Raw genomic sequence first — 16,435 nt, 5'->3', positions numbered from 1 at the left:
GCAGGGACTCAGCATGGTGATAAGACCAGCAGCAACAACAACAGAGGCTACAGACTATTACTGATAATAGTCTTAATAATTATATTAACAATAATAATATGTATATCAGCAGCTAGCTACTATTAGTGAGAATAGTCATAATAATAGTTATAATAATAATAATTATAATAATATGTACAATATTGTGTACAGCAGCAGCTAGGTACTACTAGTGACAATAGTCATAATAATAATAATAATACTATTAACAATAATAATATGTACAACAGCAGCTAGCTACTATTAGTGACAATAGTCATAATAATAGTTATAATAATTATAATTATATGTACAATATAATGTACAGCAGCAGCTAGGTACTACTAGTGACAATAGTCATAATAATAATAATACTATTAACAATAATAATATGTACAACAGCAGCTAGCTACTAATAGTGACAATAGTCATAATAATAGTTATAATTATAATAATGCGTACAATACAATGTACAGCAGCAGCTAGTTACTACTAGTGACAATAGTCATAATAATAATAATATGTACAATATCCTTGGAGGAGGACCGGCTGCCGACTTTGCATAGGAAATGAATCATAATCCTTCAGGATTAGTATAGGAATAATAGCCTTAAAAATATATATATATATATATATAAATTGTTCCAAAGGTGATCCAATGATAATGGTACTCTTTATTAAGTTACAATTATACATGTATATGTTGCTCAGTATGTTAAATGTGGGCAGAAACATTTCAACAGAAAATACAAAAGGCATTTTGTTAAATACTTGATGCCTGCGGTGTAGCTGGAAGTATAAAGTGCCATGTGTTTCACAGCTTTGGGACAAAGTTGACACTGGAGCCCAACCAATACATTGGTCAACCAACCTTTCCTAGCATCATAATCGGTGTGAGCTGATAAGTTAAAAAAACTGTCAAACAAAAATGACAAAGATATGACAGATCATTTAGAAACAGCGTTGGCATTATGTAGTCTGTCCACCAGAGCGCACTGCCAAACATGTCATTTTAAGAATCCTTATAAAAAATGCTTCTTCCTGTTGTGTCTTATGTGCTTATGCTAATGAATACCGGCCAATGTACTGCAATCAAATTAATATTGAAATCTGAAATGCCAATATGGGTATCAACTAAATCCAGTGTTGGTCGGCTCTTGTTGAAACATCATGAACCCTGGTCCAGAGCAATATGAGGCGAACGTAATATGCTCAGCAGTTTTCATTAAGCAGCATACACTCTCCTTAGCTTCAGTGTTATGCCTCCAAAGGTTCTCCATCCGTTAATCCTCCACACACCTTTTTATGAAACCTCCACTTCTCTCCCATTTGTTTGAAAAGGCACAAATGTCTTTAAAAAAAAAAGGATTTTCTCCCTCAGAAATGAGCTGCGCAGTCAAAGAAAAGAGCTGTCCTCTGTGGATCTGTCCCACAGCACTCTGCATGTCCTTCGTTGCCTGTTGGAACGGCCCACCAGCGAGTGGTTGACCTGTAGCGGTGGTAAGGGCTCGTCCTCGGCCCTCGGTTGTCCTGAGGGGTTCTTGCATACGGAGGTTTCAGACCCATTCTCCCCTTGGTCTCTGCTCGTCGACCTGGAACACGTCACTCCCCGTGCGTGTCGCTCCCCGTCCGAATGGCTGTCAGGTGTGGTATTTTGGTTTGGGCTCTGAGCGAGGTGATTAGACTCTATTTGGGGTATCGCATTGTCCGGATGTTGCATGAGGTCTGAGCTCTGTCTCTGTGGCGGCGAGCGGGGGGTTTGTTCGTGAGAATCCAGGGTCCTGTCCTGGTTGCGAGAGTGGTTATGAAGGCTGTTTTTCAGCCAGAAGGCTCTGCGGTGCTGCTCTAACTCAGAGAGCAGAGGCAGGCCGATGTCCAGATGCATCAGCAGGTTATCAAGCCACTCCTCCAGCTTCGAAAAGGAAGGACTGACAGACAAAGAGTTGTGGCGATTAGAGGTTGTAGAGCTGTCCAATGCATTTATTTAATATTTATTGGACTGTTTGTGGACAGTATATGGGCTCCTATACATTGGGAAAGTAACCTCAATACTTCCTGACTGTCGTGGTCGAGGTAACAGATGCAAAAAATACTTTCTTTTGCAATTTCCTTTCCAACATTAGACGACCAACCACAGCATTGCAGCTCTAATGAAGTGCCTATCATCTACGTTTTAAGTAGTGTTAGCGTGGTTGTTGTGTTCACTGAAACTAAACTGAAATGTACGTTGTGTTGAATGTGTGCGGTCGTACCGTTTATCAGCGTCCATGTCGCAGCAGAGGACAGCCAGGGGCAGGAAGGCCGGGGGGCACTGAGGGGGGTGGAACTGCTGCAGGAAACCGGCGACATTCAGCCCAAAGTCATTGGACCGGGGAAGGTAGTCAGGGTCAGCGTTCACTCGACCTATAATCTTTAGAGAGACAGAGATAGATACGTACTTTGCTTTAAAATTGATAAGATGCTTGATAACAAAACAAAAAAGAATGAACTAGAATGGGCACTCGGTAGAGCGCATACCTTCGCATATCACAAGATTGGGCATTGCATTATGAACATGTTGGCATTAGTTGCATGCCAATTGGATAAGAATTTACCGTGCTTTGGTAAAAAGAAGATTTTGACCTTTCCATGACCTTGACCTTCGACCCGATTGATCCCAAAATCTAACCAAATGGGCCCCGGATAATAACCAAACATCCCACCAAATTTCATGCGATTCAAGAAGATGTTGACCTTTTTCATGACCTTGACATTTGACCCGATCGATCACAAAATCTAATCAAATGGTCCCCGGATAATAACCAATCATCCCACCAAATTTCATGCGATTCGGTTTAATACTTTTTGAGTTAGGCGAATAACACGCATACAAATAAATACGCGGCGATCAAAACATAACCTTCCGCATTTTCAATGCGAAGGTAATAATATAAAACTGGGCAATACATTGATATTTTAACTAGATAGCGTCTTAGATGTTGGATGTCATATAAATTATAGTACCCACATATTCAGAATATCAACATTATTGATGATCACTTCTCAAATATCATGTTTTGTAAATATTTTGCGAAAGCACCCAAAGTCCAATCTACAATATTGTTGCAATAGCGATAGAGAAAAGTTTGGTAAAAAATGTAATCGTGAGATTTGATTTTTTCAATATCACCCCGCGCAAGGATAATATAGGTTTGTTTGTTTTGACATTTCTAGAACATTATAATTCAGGAATTCCTCGGATTCTCCAACACCGCTTTGAGGAATATTTGTCTTTGCCCAGATGTTCTTACCTCACATATCATGATCCCAAAGGAAAAGACGTCTACCCGTTCGTCGTAGCTTTTCCCTGAGAGGGGCAGAGGAAGGATTTGAAAACGTGAGACGCATCTTTACTGGCCCATGGATGGAGAGATCACGTCTTCAGTGTATTCATGAAACCTGCAACTAGACCTCAGAATAAGTTCAGGTCTCACCCCTTATTTGCATATTTTACTATATTGCAGCACTTTTGGCATCAAGGGGCAGGTTGAGGTGAGTCAGTACTGTTTCCAAATGTCACTTAGAGTATGTATTCTATACGTTTTGAAGTCATCATAATGTACAGCAAAACAACATTTTTGTTTAAATTGTCATTATTTGGAAAGTAACATTGGCAACATTTACTGGTAAATCGGACTTCTACGCTGTGAGGTCTCACATGAATCCAAAGTCCTTCACTCATAATCAAAAGTATTGTACCTGTGCAATTTGCCTTTTTTTTTAGCTTTGATAAATAACGTTATCATTTATGTTTCCTTTATTATAGCATTAAGAAAATGTAGTCCGGGTCCTCCAGGCTACCCAAGGTGTTAGCATTAGTGACATCATACTGGGATCTCTTTACTTTCACTGCAAACAAAAGCCTCTATCAAATCCTTCATGTTCAGAGGTAACGGATATACACTCACCGTGGATCATCTCCGGGGCCATCCAGTAGGGGCTTCCTACCACGGTGTAGCGCTTCCTCCGGTCCGGCCTGCGGAGCTCTGACGGCGTCCCCTTCCCCGGCCGTTCCACTGAGGATGTCCCGGGCTGATTCCTCTCCTTTTTTACCAGCCTGGCGAGTCCAAAATCTGCCACCACGACAGACTGGTTCTAAACAAGGAGGGAGGCGGACAGAGAGAGAGGGGGGGGGGGGGAATGAGGAGCTTTTATATTGTCACGTTGGTCTGTTGTTGTTTAAAAGTATCACAGTAGTAGTGTGAAGCATCTCCCATCAATTTGTGCCGCCTTTAAATCAATTATGTATGCACTAATAGTTAAAACCATACAGTAAGAAGAGTTTGGTCTTTTTAGTTTTACATTTTATAATTTAAAACATTATGAAATACACAGTATTTTAGCTTAGCAGCTTTAACTGGGAGGTGGTCTTGTTTGAATGATATTAAAATCAATCATCAAAATAATCAAAACAACTTAAAGAAAAGCTACATATAGATTTTGAATATAAGAAATATATACAGTATAACTATTGAAAATAACCAAAAATCATTTTTCCCCCAGGTTACATAATTACATTATAGATAGATGACCTGTTTTGGGGATGGGCTCTGCTGGTTAAAAACACAGATTTGGTCAACTTGGAACAAATTTAACATTTATAAACTTGGATTTAGATCCAAAAAGAAGTTGGCTTTCAAAAGCTCACACGAGTTTAGTTTGTTCACAGTAAGTATACAATTTAATGAAATGTAATGAAGCAATTAACATATTGATGTAGCACATTTATGATGGGTTTGTGTATCCTTCAGTGAAGGTAAGTGATGTGTGCGATGGAAACACATGTTTACCTCTCTGACCAGGCAGTTGTGTGAATTCAGATCTCGATGGATAACATTCATGGAGTGTAGATAGGCCTTAGAAGGAGAGATGTTATACACGTTAGGGAAAGTTGGTATGAGATTAAGGGATGGTTTGGGATATGAACCATGAGAGACTCACCATCCCAGCTGCAATGTCTTTGGCATAACCCACTCTTGTACTCCAGGGGAAATCCTCATCCTACAATGAACAGAGTGTGGTCAACATCCTGTGTCCGTGGACTCTGACAGTCCTCACAGCTTTAACTTACCATTTTGATGATGGTCTCTCGGAGAGTTCCTCCCTGAATGTATTCAGAGACAAAGTTGATCCGTTTGTCTTTATAAAACAGTCCAATGAACTTGAGGACATTGGGATGCTCCATACAGCGCATCACCTTCACCTGTACAAGGTGAGAGGAGGAGTGGTGAAACAGATGCTTCATGTGACCATAGCAGCATGGAAATAGCTCACAGATAAGAGAGTGACCTAGGTAGGGTTCAAACTGTGTTTGGAGAAAAACATCCAGCTGTCGTACCAACTTCAAACCTAAAGTGGGCTCCCAGAGAGGATCGCACTTATCTTCATAAACGTAGACCTGTTTAGTTTATTAACTGGATCCCTGTTAGCTGACGCCTTAGCGGACGCTAATCTTCCTCGTCCACAGAAAGGATGTGATACATACAAACATGCAAAACATGACGTGAAACAAACAGTTAAAAAAGGTACAAACAGAAGAATAAAAAAATAAAGTGCAATGGAGGACTAGGATGTATATTGTGCAGTACATCAGTAATTTATACAAAGAAAGATCAGATGGCTACAAAAGGGATGGAAAATGTCAAGGAGTTAATATCAGCTGTTAAATCTTTTGTAGTCTCCTAAACAAAAATGAGCACGAGCAATGCATATGTTAACTTCCTGCACTCATGACCTCTAACTTACCTCCTTTAAGAAAGTCTTCTGGGTCTCTTCGTCAAAACGTATCAACTCTTTCATCACCATCACCTCCCCGGTCTCCTGATGCGTTACCTTGACAACAACAGGTTGATCACAATGCTGATTAACATCAATCTAACAAAAAAACTGACCACTAGGCGTCGAGTTGTTTAAGAATTTTTTGAGAAAGTCAGTATGAGTGATGAAAGGGAAAAGTAACTGCGGTACCTTGACCGCCTGTCCAAAGAAGCCTTTGCCGAGCACTTCTCCGTGGATGAGGTCCGACGGTCTGAAGATGCGATGGGTCCGCCCTCCGGCATCCACGCGAAGAGACTCTGAGCGAACCATGTCCCTCCTCTGAGATAAAGGCGACCGCGCCCCAGCGGACCGAGGACACTTGTCGATACTACAGCTGCGTCTGAGAAAGAAAAGAAAGACTCAGACAGAGAGAAAGAGAAGAGTAATAAATCAACGTTAGCCGGGAGTCGGCGCTTACAGAATATGTCGGGATCGCATTCCCATGTTTTCTTGGTGCTGAGGAGGGGAGAGGCTCAAGCTGATTGGTTCATCCGGCTCATCCCCTGGACTCGGCTCTTCCTCCAGGCTTGGGAGTTTGTGGGCTGAAGAAAGTTTCTCCCGGGCACAGGGGTCATGACAGCTGATGTCGTTCTGAGGGTTGTTTGAGCGAAGGAGGTCATCGGGCGACTGCGGGTTGTGTTCAATGGTCAGCTGCAGTGGCCGGCTTGTGTCCTGGATCACACCGTTTATCTAGAGAAAAGAATATCGCAATAACCTCTCGTGGCGTAGTTGTTTTTTTCCGTCTTATTTGTTACGTTTTAGTTTTTTGTGGATGCCAGTAAGTGGAACTTCTTCTCATTAGTTAGGGTATCATGGCTCGGTGAGGCCTACCTTGTCTGGAGGAATGTTGTGGACAGGGATGCCGATGACCTCTAGTACTCGGTCACCATTGTGGACAGAGGACAGCAGGTCAGGGCTGAGGGCAGCTGTGTCCAACCTGAGAGAGACAATGAGTCAGCGGGTGCAGGACAGGTGGGGTGAGACGCAACAAGCCGGTGTCGTCGGCTCCGACGAGCGCCAACTCAAGACAAAGTTCACTCTTGGTCGTGTCTTGGACTCGGAGACTCACCCGGTCAGAGTGACAAGAGGGCCTTTCTCTTGGCTGAGGTCAGTGGTGACAGTCAAGGCCCGTCGGGCACCTGCATGGGGAGGGAGAGACACCAGCGCCACCATGTGGGAACTCTTGGTGAGAAGAGAAGCTGACCCCACAGATGACACGGCACCCTGACTGAAACAATGGCCACTGCAGAATGGATACATCAAGAGATGGAATAAAGGACAATCATCAGAATCATACATCTTTGCACAGTTCACACGTGTCAGCTTTTCAAATGGAGAAAAATCTGCTTCAAACTTGCTTAATTTCTTTCTTTTCAAACTCACCAGTAGAGCTTTGTGCGCTCGACGAGCGTGTAGGTGTCTCCATCTCCAATGAGCACTTCACAGCTCACACAGGTGAAGCATTCCGGGTGGTACGTCTGCTCTCCAGCAACCTGTTCAGGCAGTGTGGTCAAATTAAAATGCAGAAGCCAACGTCATAATATTGTTGTATACAGAAGATGATGTTTAGTGGGGTAAAGGGACCAAACGCAGAGTTATTTCTGTGCATTCCTGCACCAGGGCATTGTGGCGTCAGGATGTTTTCAGAGGATATCCTCTGGTGTAGAAAGAAAAAAATGCATTTACTTTCATACCAGGAAGAAACCGAGAGGCAGGAATGCTTTGAACATCTGAAGAGTTGACGTATCATGCTGAGATTGTATTGTTACAGAGATTATTGTCATATTCCTTGCTGTTACATTAAAGCAACTTTGATATGTGTGTGCATTTTCTACCTGTGAGGCGAGACTACTGACTACTTGGATCCTGCTAAGTATCTTCTTTAAACTAGTTTTATCTGCTAAAGTTACTGTTGTATTTGTTGATTAAAGCTGCTAGATTGTTAGTCTGTCCTGTTTTAAGGAGTTGTTTTGGTAGAGAGGTGTGTCCTGTGTTCCGACACCTGAATCTTCACTGATTGGATCGTCACCTGGTTTCTATTGAGTGTCATTTGAATACCAAAAGCCAAGGGGCGGCACTAACTTGGGCTCATAACCGGTGGGGTTTCGCGTCAGCTGTAAGCGCCAGCGTGACTCATCGGACGAAGACTGGAGGACAAAGACATAGGAGTCTTCCGTTGGAGTCAAGACTCGGAGGACAAAGACATAGGAGTCTTCCGTTGGAGTCAAGACTCGGAGGACAAAGACATAGGAGTCTTCCGTTGGAGTCAAGACTCGGAGGACAAAGACATAGGAGTCTTCCGTTGGAGTCAAGACTCGGAGGACAAAGACATAGGAGTCTTCCGTGAGTCAAGACTCGAGGACAAAGACATAGGAGTCTTCTATTTCCCATTTTTGAATATGTGTGTCTTTTCCATACCCAGTATCTCTACTTCGTAGTTACTATAGGACTCGCTCATTCATGTACGGAACCCTCCTCTGTTATCCTTCCTGCCGTTCTCACACCCAGCACCTGGTCACAGGAGGCCTCTGGAACTGTCAGTCAGCCAACGACTTCATCTCTGGCTTTGCTGTGGAGCAGTCGCTGACTTCCTGGCTCTCACTGAGACCTGGATCACAGCAGACAACACCTACCCGGCTGCTCTCTCCTCTGCCTTCTCCTTTAGCCACACACCCAGACCCTCTGGTCGGGGTGGAGTACAGGTTTACTCATCTCACCCACATGGTGTTTCTGTCCCTCCACTCTTTATCCCACTGACTTTTGAGTTTCATGCGGTGACCGTTACTCATCCGGTCCAACTTCACATTGTTGTTCTCACTACGTCCCCTGGTTCTTTGGGAGATTTCTTGGAGAGCTAGGCGTCCTCCTCCCGAACTTCCATGAACACGGCCCCCCGCTCATCCTTCTGGGTGACTTTAACATCCAGACAGAGAAGTCATGTGATCTCTTACTCTTATTGTCTTCCTTTAACCTCTCACTCAGTCCCTCCTCCTACTCACAAAGCCGGCAACCACCTTGACTACATTTTCACAAGAAACTGCTCTACCTCTAACCTCACTGTGACTCCTCTCCATGTCTCTGACCACTTCTTCATCTCTTACTCTCTCTCGCTCTCTGGTACTGACAACCCACCCATATCTACAGACTCTGCACCTGCCCGCAAACATTCGCACCCTCTGTCCCTCCTCTCTTGCCTCCTCTGTCCTATCTGCTCTCCCTCAACTGACTGCTTCTCTCTGCATCCCTAACTTGCCGCAGACACTCTCCTCTCTTCCCTGTCTTCATCTCTTGATTCTCTTTGTCCTTTTTTAGAGACCGAAATCCTCCTCTCTCTCTCCTCCGTGGTTGGACGACTCTTGCGCGAGGAGAGAGCCACCCCTGCGCGGCGGAAGAAAATGGCGCGAATCGAATCAAGCGGAAGACTTGCTCTTCTATCAATCTCCTCCTCCTTCTCTTCCTCTATCTCTGCAGCCAAAAGCTCGTTCTACCTGACCAAAATTCAGTCTTCCTTCTCTAACCCCAAAACTCTTCTCTATCTTTTCCAACCTCCTTGATCCCCTGTCCCCCTCCTCCTTCCACCCTTTTGCCGGCCACTTTGTCGACTACTTTACAAACAAGATAGACGACATACGCCCTCCTTTACAAATCCATCTTCTATCACCTCACCAACACTAACTTCTTCATCCCCTCTCCTCTTTCACCCCTTGTCTCCCAATCAAGTTCTTAGCTTGGTGACCCCTGACCGACCACCACACCCCGCTTGACCCCGTCCCGTCTCCCATTCTCCAGGCTATTGCTCCTGACCTTCTGACCTTCCTCACCCATCTTATTAACAGCTCCTCTCAACTGGCTGTTTCCTAACTCTCTGAAGGTCAACCCTCTCCTGAAGAAACCCACTCGACCCGTCTGGAGGCAGCAACTACAGACCGGTCTCTCTTCTTCCTTTTCTCTCCAAAACTCTGGAGCGAGCTATCTTGAGCCAAGTGTCCTCCTATCTCCACAGTAACAACCTTCTTGACCCTCACCAGTCTGGATTCAAGGCACTGACAGAGAGAGCCCCCTCCTGCTGTCTCTGAGCAGCTTCACACTGCTAGACCAGCCTCTCTCCTCTGTCCTTATCCTTCTCGACCTTTCTGCAGCATTTGACACCGTGAACCACCAGATCCTGATCTCTTCTCTTCAGGACCTGGGGATCTCAGGCACTGCACTCGCTCTTTTCTCTTCCTACCTTAACGACCGCACTTACCGGGTAACTTGGAGAGGATCTGTGTCTGATCCTTGTCCTCTCACTACTGGGGTTCCTCCTCTTCTCTTTGTACACAAATTATCTCGGCTCTGTCATTCGTTCGCATGGCTTCTCCTACCATAGCTATGCCGATGACACCCAACTGATCTTCTCTGCCTGTCTGACTGACATCTCAGTGGATGTCTGCTCACCACCTGAAGATCAACCCTGACAAGACTGAGCTACTATTCCTTCCAGGAAAGGCTCCCCACCCACGACCTGACTATCACCTTCAACAGCTCTGTGGCCCCTGTTGGACTGCCAGGAACCTCGGGGTGACACTCGACAGTCAACTCTCCCCGGCCGGCCAATCGCTGCGACGACAGCGTTCCTGTAGGTACATGCTGCACAACATCAGGAGAATACTTCTCTCTCAGAAGGGGGCGCGCAGGTTCTGATCCAGGCTCTGGTCATTTCACGCCTCGACTACTGCAACTCCCTCCTGGCTGGTCTACCTGCTAAGGCCATCCGACCCTGCAGCTCATCCAGAATGCAGCAGCTCGACTGGTCTTCAGCCTCCAATTCACCCACCCACTCCGCTCCTCTCCGCTCTCCACTGGTTACGGTGGCTGCTCGCATCCGCTTCAAAACACTGGTCCTGGCGTCATCGCGTCTGGGCGGATCGGGCCCGTCTACATCCGGGATATGGTCACACCACCCACCCGCCCCGCGTTCGCTCCGCTCGGCAGCAGCCAACGACTGCCTCCTGCACCTCTCGCTAAATCATCAAAAACCAGACTGTTTGCTGTCCTGGCTCCTCAGTGGTGGAAACGGCTCCCCACTGACATCAGGACAGCAGAAAGTCTCTACATCTTCCGTCGGAGACTGAAAACACACCTTTTCCGACTATATCTGGATTAAAACACAGATTAGCACTTCAGTGGCACTTAGATAGCACTTACTTATGGTACTTTTGTAGTTCGACTATGTTGAGGAAATGTTACTTCCTGTATTCTTGTTGTTCTTAGTTTGTACTCTAGGTTGAAATGCACTTATTGTAAGTCGCTTTGGATAAAAGCGTCTGCTAAATGACATGTAATGTAATGTAATCTCAGCTGGAACAAAATGGTGGCTTTGAATGAGCAATCTTACAGCTATTGTTAAACTAGCCCACCAACTATCAATCAATTTGTTATTTGCCGAGTACAACATTTTTTGGAGCGGGTAAGCAGAACAACAGACGTGCTCGGGTGCTTCGGCTTGGGACTGTTGGTTTGGTCTGTAACTGCAATGTTGTGACTAATTATAATTAAATGTTGGTAAGCGTCCCCAAAATAGGAGAATACTGGTTCGCAAATCAGTCTTTCCTCTGATGTCGTCTAGATGTGCATTAACAGTGGGTCGGCTCCTTCATAACTAAGGGTGGGTCAAATGTAGAAAAGAATTATCCCACAGGGATCAATAAAAGTGTACATTCCTTTCTTGCTAGAGAAGGACAGGCAATATTTTTACTGTTTTTGATTATGTTTTGATTATCTAGCATATTCCATAGTAAGAATACTTCCTATTAGTTCCTATGAATTGAAGCCCTAATTTGAGGTATTTTCCGTGATTTGCCTTTTTGGACTTCAGATGAAAAATAGCCTCTTGGCTAACTCTGGCACATTTATAGAAATATTGTTATTAATGTGCACTGTCCCTTATCAATTAAACAGATGGGGAAACATATTTATTGTGTTACCATAATCAGTCCTGTGGTGATGGTCTCTCTGCAGCCGTGGCAGTGCTCTCCATAGCGGGCCCAGTAGTGCTTCTTACAATACAGCTGTCCCTCTCTTTCATAGTACCAGTGAGACAGGATGCAGCCACATTCACAACAACTAGAGACAAGAGTGGAGCAGGGAAGAGAGAGAGAGAGAGAGAGGGATGTGGAAACAAGAGAAAATGGAGATTTAGAGCGGATGTAAGATGATAGGTACTTCAGAGGTGTGTCAGAGCAAAGTCACCTGAGCCTCATCAGTGACGGAACACATGAGACTTGCGAGGAAAGTCGACCTCTGAGATCGATACACAGCGCCAGGGACAACACTTTCAGGCTAGTGGGACCATTATTGTCTTCAGTGGACTCTATTTATTTGACATAGTTGTGTTCAATGTCACTGATGCGCGTCTCCTTTCCTCTCTTGACTTGACCCTCTGCTTGTGGTTGAAATTGCGTAGAAATTATTCACGATACAGTGCCTTGCAGAAGTTTGCAGCTCACTTTGTTTTTTTTCTTCTATTTCTTAGCATTCCAACCTGTAAATAGAATGTATATTTATTTGGATTTTCTTTGATACACTGACACAAAATAGTGAAAAACAGGTGCGTGCTGATGTATCCACCTCCTCTCCTATGACGGCCCGAAGTGGGATCTAGTAATAATTACAGTCCCTCTGTGGGTAATCTAAGTGTCACATGATGTCTCACATGTTCTAATGGAGCCACCGTTTAATACAAAAACAATAAAGCACCACAACAAATCTGCCAAATGAGGAACATAATCATGGACCAGGCAAGGAGGGCATTAATCAGAGAGGAGTCAAAGAGACCAATGACCCCCGAGGAGATGGAGTATCTGTCCATAGGGACACTTTAAGTTCTTCTTCTTCTTCTTCTTCTATTTCTTCTTCTATTTCTTCTTCTTCTTCTTCTTCTTCCTCTTCCACTCTCTATAAAGCTCAGCTCCGTGGAGATTACAGCGTAGGCAGGTTGGTTGTGGTGCCATATTCTTTCCATTTGGTAATAACATATTTATAGGTGCACCTTTTAAATGATCTGTCACATGTCTTCATTTAAATTACGTTTTTTTAAGGTGATTGCTAACACTAACCTTATGTTGTGGCTTCATAGTAAAGATGAATAATACATAAGCCTGCACGGCTTTCACTTTTACATTTTTTAATTTCTTTAAACTAACTTTATTCGGTTTTTTCACTTCACTTCACCAACGTTGACTATTGTGTTTCCATCCATGATATAACATTTCGATGAAAAACCACAGGAGAAAACCGCCATGGGGATGAATAGTTTTGCGGCGCAATGTGACAGAGCGCATTCAGCCAGATGCCAAACTATCACTGCGCCTTACAAAAGGACGACTCATGCAGGGCCTGTGGTCTGTCAAATGTCTTCACTCCAGAGGCACTCCCACTCAACGATTACAAAATAGAGCTAAACAAAGAGAAAACAATACAGCAGTTTTTAACACGCTCCTTTTGCTTCAATGCAGCACAGCATGTTCATTCCTTTAAAAACTGAAAACAGAAACTCCCAGTGGCATCCTGGCCTTGAACTGAATGATGAATAATACCCCAAAACCTGCTTCCTTATCGCTTCAATGCAACAGCCTCAGTGGGAAGTGGCTTCCTGGACAGAGTCCCGCCCCATGTTTCCTCTGTAAATGTCATGCGGACCCGATAGCAGAGAAAGAAAAGGTTGTCTTTCTTCTCTAATAAAGTAGTTGGGGAGTTTCTTGTTATGTACAGTGACAACGTTTCACTGCGAACAACTATAGAAATTGTATTTATGTATTTAAAGTGGTAAAAAGCATGGTCCCATCTACACATACTACTGCTGCTTCAGTGTCACTAGTGTTATTCTTCTCTTTCTTCTCACAGTATTTACAAACTGTGTTAGAGTTGGCAAATACTTCATTCAACTGGGAATAGGAGCGCTTTTCATTTACTTGATATTGCACTTTGGGTTCTCTGCTGCAGCTCGTTTCCAGTAGGACTTGAAGTCACTGTCACTCACAGGAGTTTCTACTCAGTGGCCCATGGGAAGTACAGTTATGAACCATAATCGATGAGGAAATAATCAACTAATAAAAGCGTCGGGCAGCTGCAGGTTTTTTTTTAGACCCTTTGTCTTTGTTGTTCTTCAGCTGGCAGCGGATGTGGAGCCTCCATTTCCACCCTGACGTCTGCTCGTGAGAAAGCTCCGTCACTTATCCTCTCTCCCTGTTGCCTACATCTCCTCACATTACTCTTTTTGACAGTATCACCCTCACCTGTCTTGTCACGTGTCACGCTTATTATATCTAGCCATTCATAAATCTCCTGCGATATGTTCCTGTGTCACTAAGAGTGGCAGCACCTGGTGTTCATAGAACTAACATGTTGTGATGTCGGGACGTCAAATCTGACGACGTGTTCTCCTGCGAGGGTTTCCTCCATTTTCTGATTTCCTTTAAAACACTGGAGATATTAAAAGTGTTTTGGTGTTACAGTCATATTGTCTCAATGGTGTTATGAGATAAGATAAGATATTCCTTTATTAGTGGGGACATTTCAGGATCACAGCAGCGTGTGCACATTAGAGCATTAATAAAAATAAAAAATACAAAACACAATAACAATACTATATACTAATACTAAAATATTAAATATACAGAGGAAACAAAATATATAAACAAGGCAGTGACCAAAGTGAATTTCCAGCAGGTTAAAGTGTCCAGGAAAATAAGTGTGCAGTATTATGTGTGTACTGTGTGATATAGACCTGAGGAAGAGCAGCTGTTGATGGAGTAGAGCAAACAGGGATCCACAAAAATAATTTGTTTTGAAAGTTACGTATTGTCCTGTAGACTGCTTGAATACCATAATAATAATGTTGCCTGGTATTGTTTTGTTTTCACTACTCATACTCAGAGCCGCTGTGAAAGTACCCGGCAGGTTCCTCGTGCGTCTGTCTGTCACAGTTGTTTTTGAGGAAGTATCGCAGATGTTAAACTCCAATGTGCTGAGATATTCAGACTTTTCCTTTGGCTCACCCTCTTTCCTCTTCTCTCTCTCTCTTTCTCTCTCACACAAACACATGGCAAATCGATGACAGTGCCTCTTACCGTCCTTTCATTCCTCTTCGAAGACGTTGGTCCAGTCGTGACATCCTGCCCTGTCGGTGAGACGACTCTCCTCTCAGACGCGATCCACCCAGTGAGGAAAGGAGCTGTTCGGTTGCATGTGGTCGTGCACATTTATTCCGCGGCAGCAGGCGTTGTCTGTTTTTTTGCTCTCTCCATGCGCCCAGAGGCTTCCTGTGTGTCTGAGTTCACTCTCCAACGTTCAGAGTATAGCTGCGTGATAACGAGCTCTGACCTACTGACTCTGAGACACATGTCCCAGTTTAGACGTTCTGGTCCACCGGTCCTCTCCTGTTACCTCCAGTATGAAGACATCTGCAAGATACAGTTACGCTCCTCGAGACCCCCGAGTGTGGAGCTGCAGATGGCTGTTCGTAAGAGTTGGAGTGAGTGTGTTGAGTCAGTGTGTTTTGAAATGAGCTTTGGGGGACGTGATCTCTTTATGAACGCTCCAGTTACTGCACTGTTCTGGTCTCTCAGTAAAGCACTCTGTTCAGCACACACTACAAAAGGGAGAACTCAGTTAATTGAGAAAAACTACAACAACATTATACTCAGTATGACGGCTTCAGGGCGGCTCGGCTGCTGTTAGTTTGGCTTGAAGAGCACAAGATGTCAGAGGAATAAACTCACAAAAATCACACGATTTCTTTATTTCTTTTTTGTTCTTTTGTTTCAAAGTACATTTTGACAATGTGTGTGTGTTTGTATTTGTGTGTGTGTGTTTGTGTGTGTGTGAGTGTGTGTGTGTGTGTGTGTGCGTGTGTTTGTGTGTGTGTGAGTGTGTGCGTGTGTGTGCTTGTGTGTGTATGTATGTTTATTTGTGTTTGTGTGTGTGCGTGTGTGTGTGAGTGAGTGTGTGTGTGTGTGTAGGTGTGTGTGAGTGTGTGTGTGTGTGTGCTTGTGTGTGTAAGTGAGTGTGTGTATGTGAGTGTGTGTGTATGTTTATTTGTGTGTGTGTGTGTGTGCGTGTGTGTGTGTTTGTGTGTGTGAGTGAGTGTGAGCGTGTGCGTGTGTGTGTGTGAGTGCGTGTGTGTGTGTGAGTTTGTGAGTGTGTGTGTCTCTGTTTGTGTGTGTGTGAGTGTGTTTGTGAGTGTGTGTGTCTCTGTTTGTGTGTGTGTGAGTGAATGTGTGTGTGAGTGAATGTGTGCATTTGTGTGTGTATGTAAGTGTGTGTTTGTGTGTGTGTGTGAGTGAGTGTGTAAGTGTGTGCGTGTGTTTGTGTGTGTGGAGAGGGCTGCTCTATCAAACTGTGAGTATCTGTTCTTTGTTTTATGTTTTCTCAGTCTTAGTCTTCATCGTTGTTATTTAGTTTCCGCCCTTTGCTTTGTGGACTCGTTGATCGATGCTGGAGCATATCAATACATTAATAATCAGACGACTGATAAGCTGTAGTGTGCTCTCTGACAGCTCGACTGCTGCTCTAACTTTGT

General features: G+C 44.1%; 1 protein-coding gene across 2 annotated transcripts; it reads right to left on the bottom strand.

The window, feature by feature from the left end:
• Window positions 1-672: 672 nt before the first annotated feature.
• On the bottom strand, window positions 673-15,390 carry LOC130191851 (LIM domain kinase 1-like). 2 transcript variants are annotated; one of them, XM_056411575.1, is made up of 15 exons: window positions 14,985-15,123; window positions 11,841-11,979; window positions 7,258-7,367; window positions 6,944-7,117; window positions 6,706-6,811; window positions 6,293-6,564; window positions 6,025-6,214; window positions 5,803-5,889; window positions 5,129-5,260; window positions 4,999-5,058; window positions 4,848-4,913; window positions 3,966-4,152; window positions 3,309-3,364; window positions 2,271-2,428; window positions 673-1,946 (listed from the first exon to the last, which is right to left on the bottom strand). In XM_056411575.1, exons 1-15 carry the CDS (start codon window positions 15,026-15,028, stop codon window positions 1,415-1,417), a joined length of 2,313 nt encoding a protein of 770 aa, XP_056267550.1. In that variant the 5' UTR covers window positions 15,029-15,123; the 3' UTR covers window positions 673-1,414. The 2 variants fall into 2 exon arrangements, with proteins under 2 accessions (XP_056267550.1, XP_056267551.1); XM_056411576.1 differs by lacking the exon at window positions 11,841-11,979 and having other exon boundaries at window positions 14,985-15,390.
• Window positions 15,391-16,435: the final 1,045 nt, after the last annotated feature.

This window comes from Pseudoliparis swirei, chromosome 3, assembly GCF_029220125.1.
Source record: "Pseudoliparis swirei isolate HS2019 ecotype Mariana Trench chromosome 3, NWPU_hadal_v1, whole genome shotgun sequence".
NCBI classification, from domain to species: Eukaryota; Metazoa; Chordata; class Actinopteri; order Perciformes; family Liparidae; genus Pseudoliparis; species Pseudoliparis swirei.
Note: the sequence above shows the minus strand (reverse complement) of the source record. Positions and strands in the feature narration are given on the sequence as shown.

What these genes read in the sequence shown, in the direction of transcription:
- LOC130191851 (XM_056411575.1), bottom strand. Translation starts at nt 15,028, where the DNA reads ATGTCACGACTGGACCAACGTCTTCGAAGAGGAATGAAAGGACG. An exon ending in ACAACATTCCTCCAGACAAG is followed by an intron (nt 6,565 to 6,705) that starts GTAGGCCTCACC and finishes TCTTTTCTCTAG; the next exon opens with ATAAACGGTGTGATCCAGGA. An exon ending in GACATGGACGCTGATAAACG is followed by an intron (nt 1,947 to 2,270) that starts GTACGACCGCAC and finishes TTTGTCTGTCAG; the next exon opens with TCCTTCCTTTTCGAAGCTGG.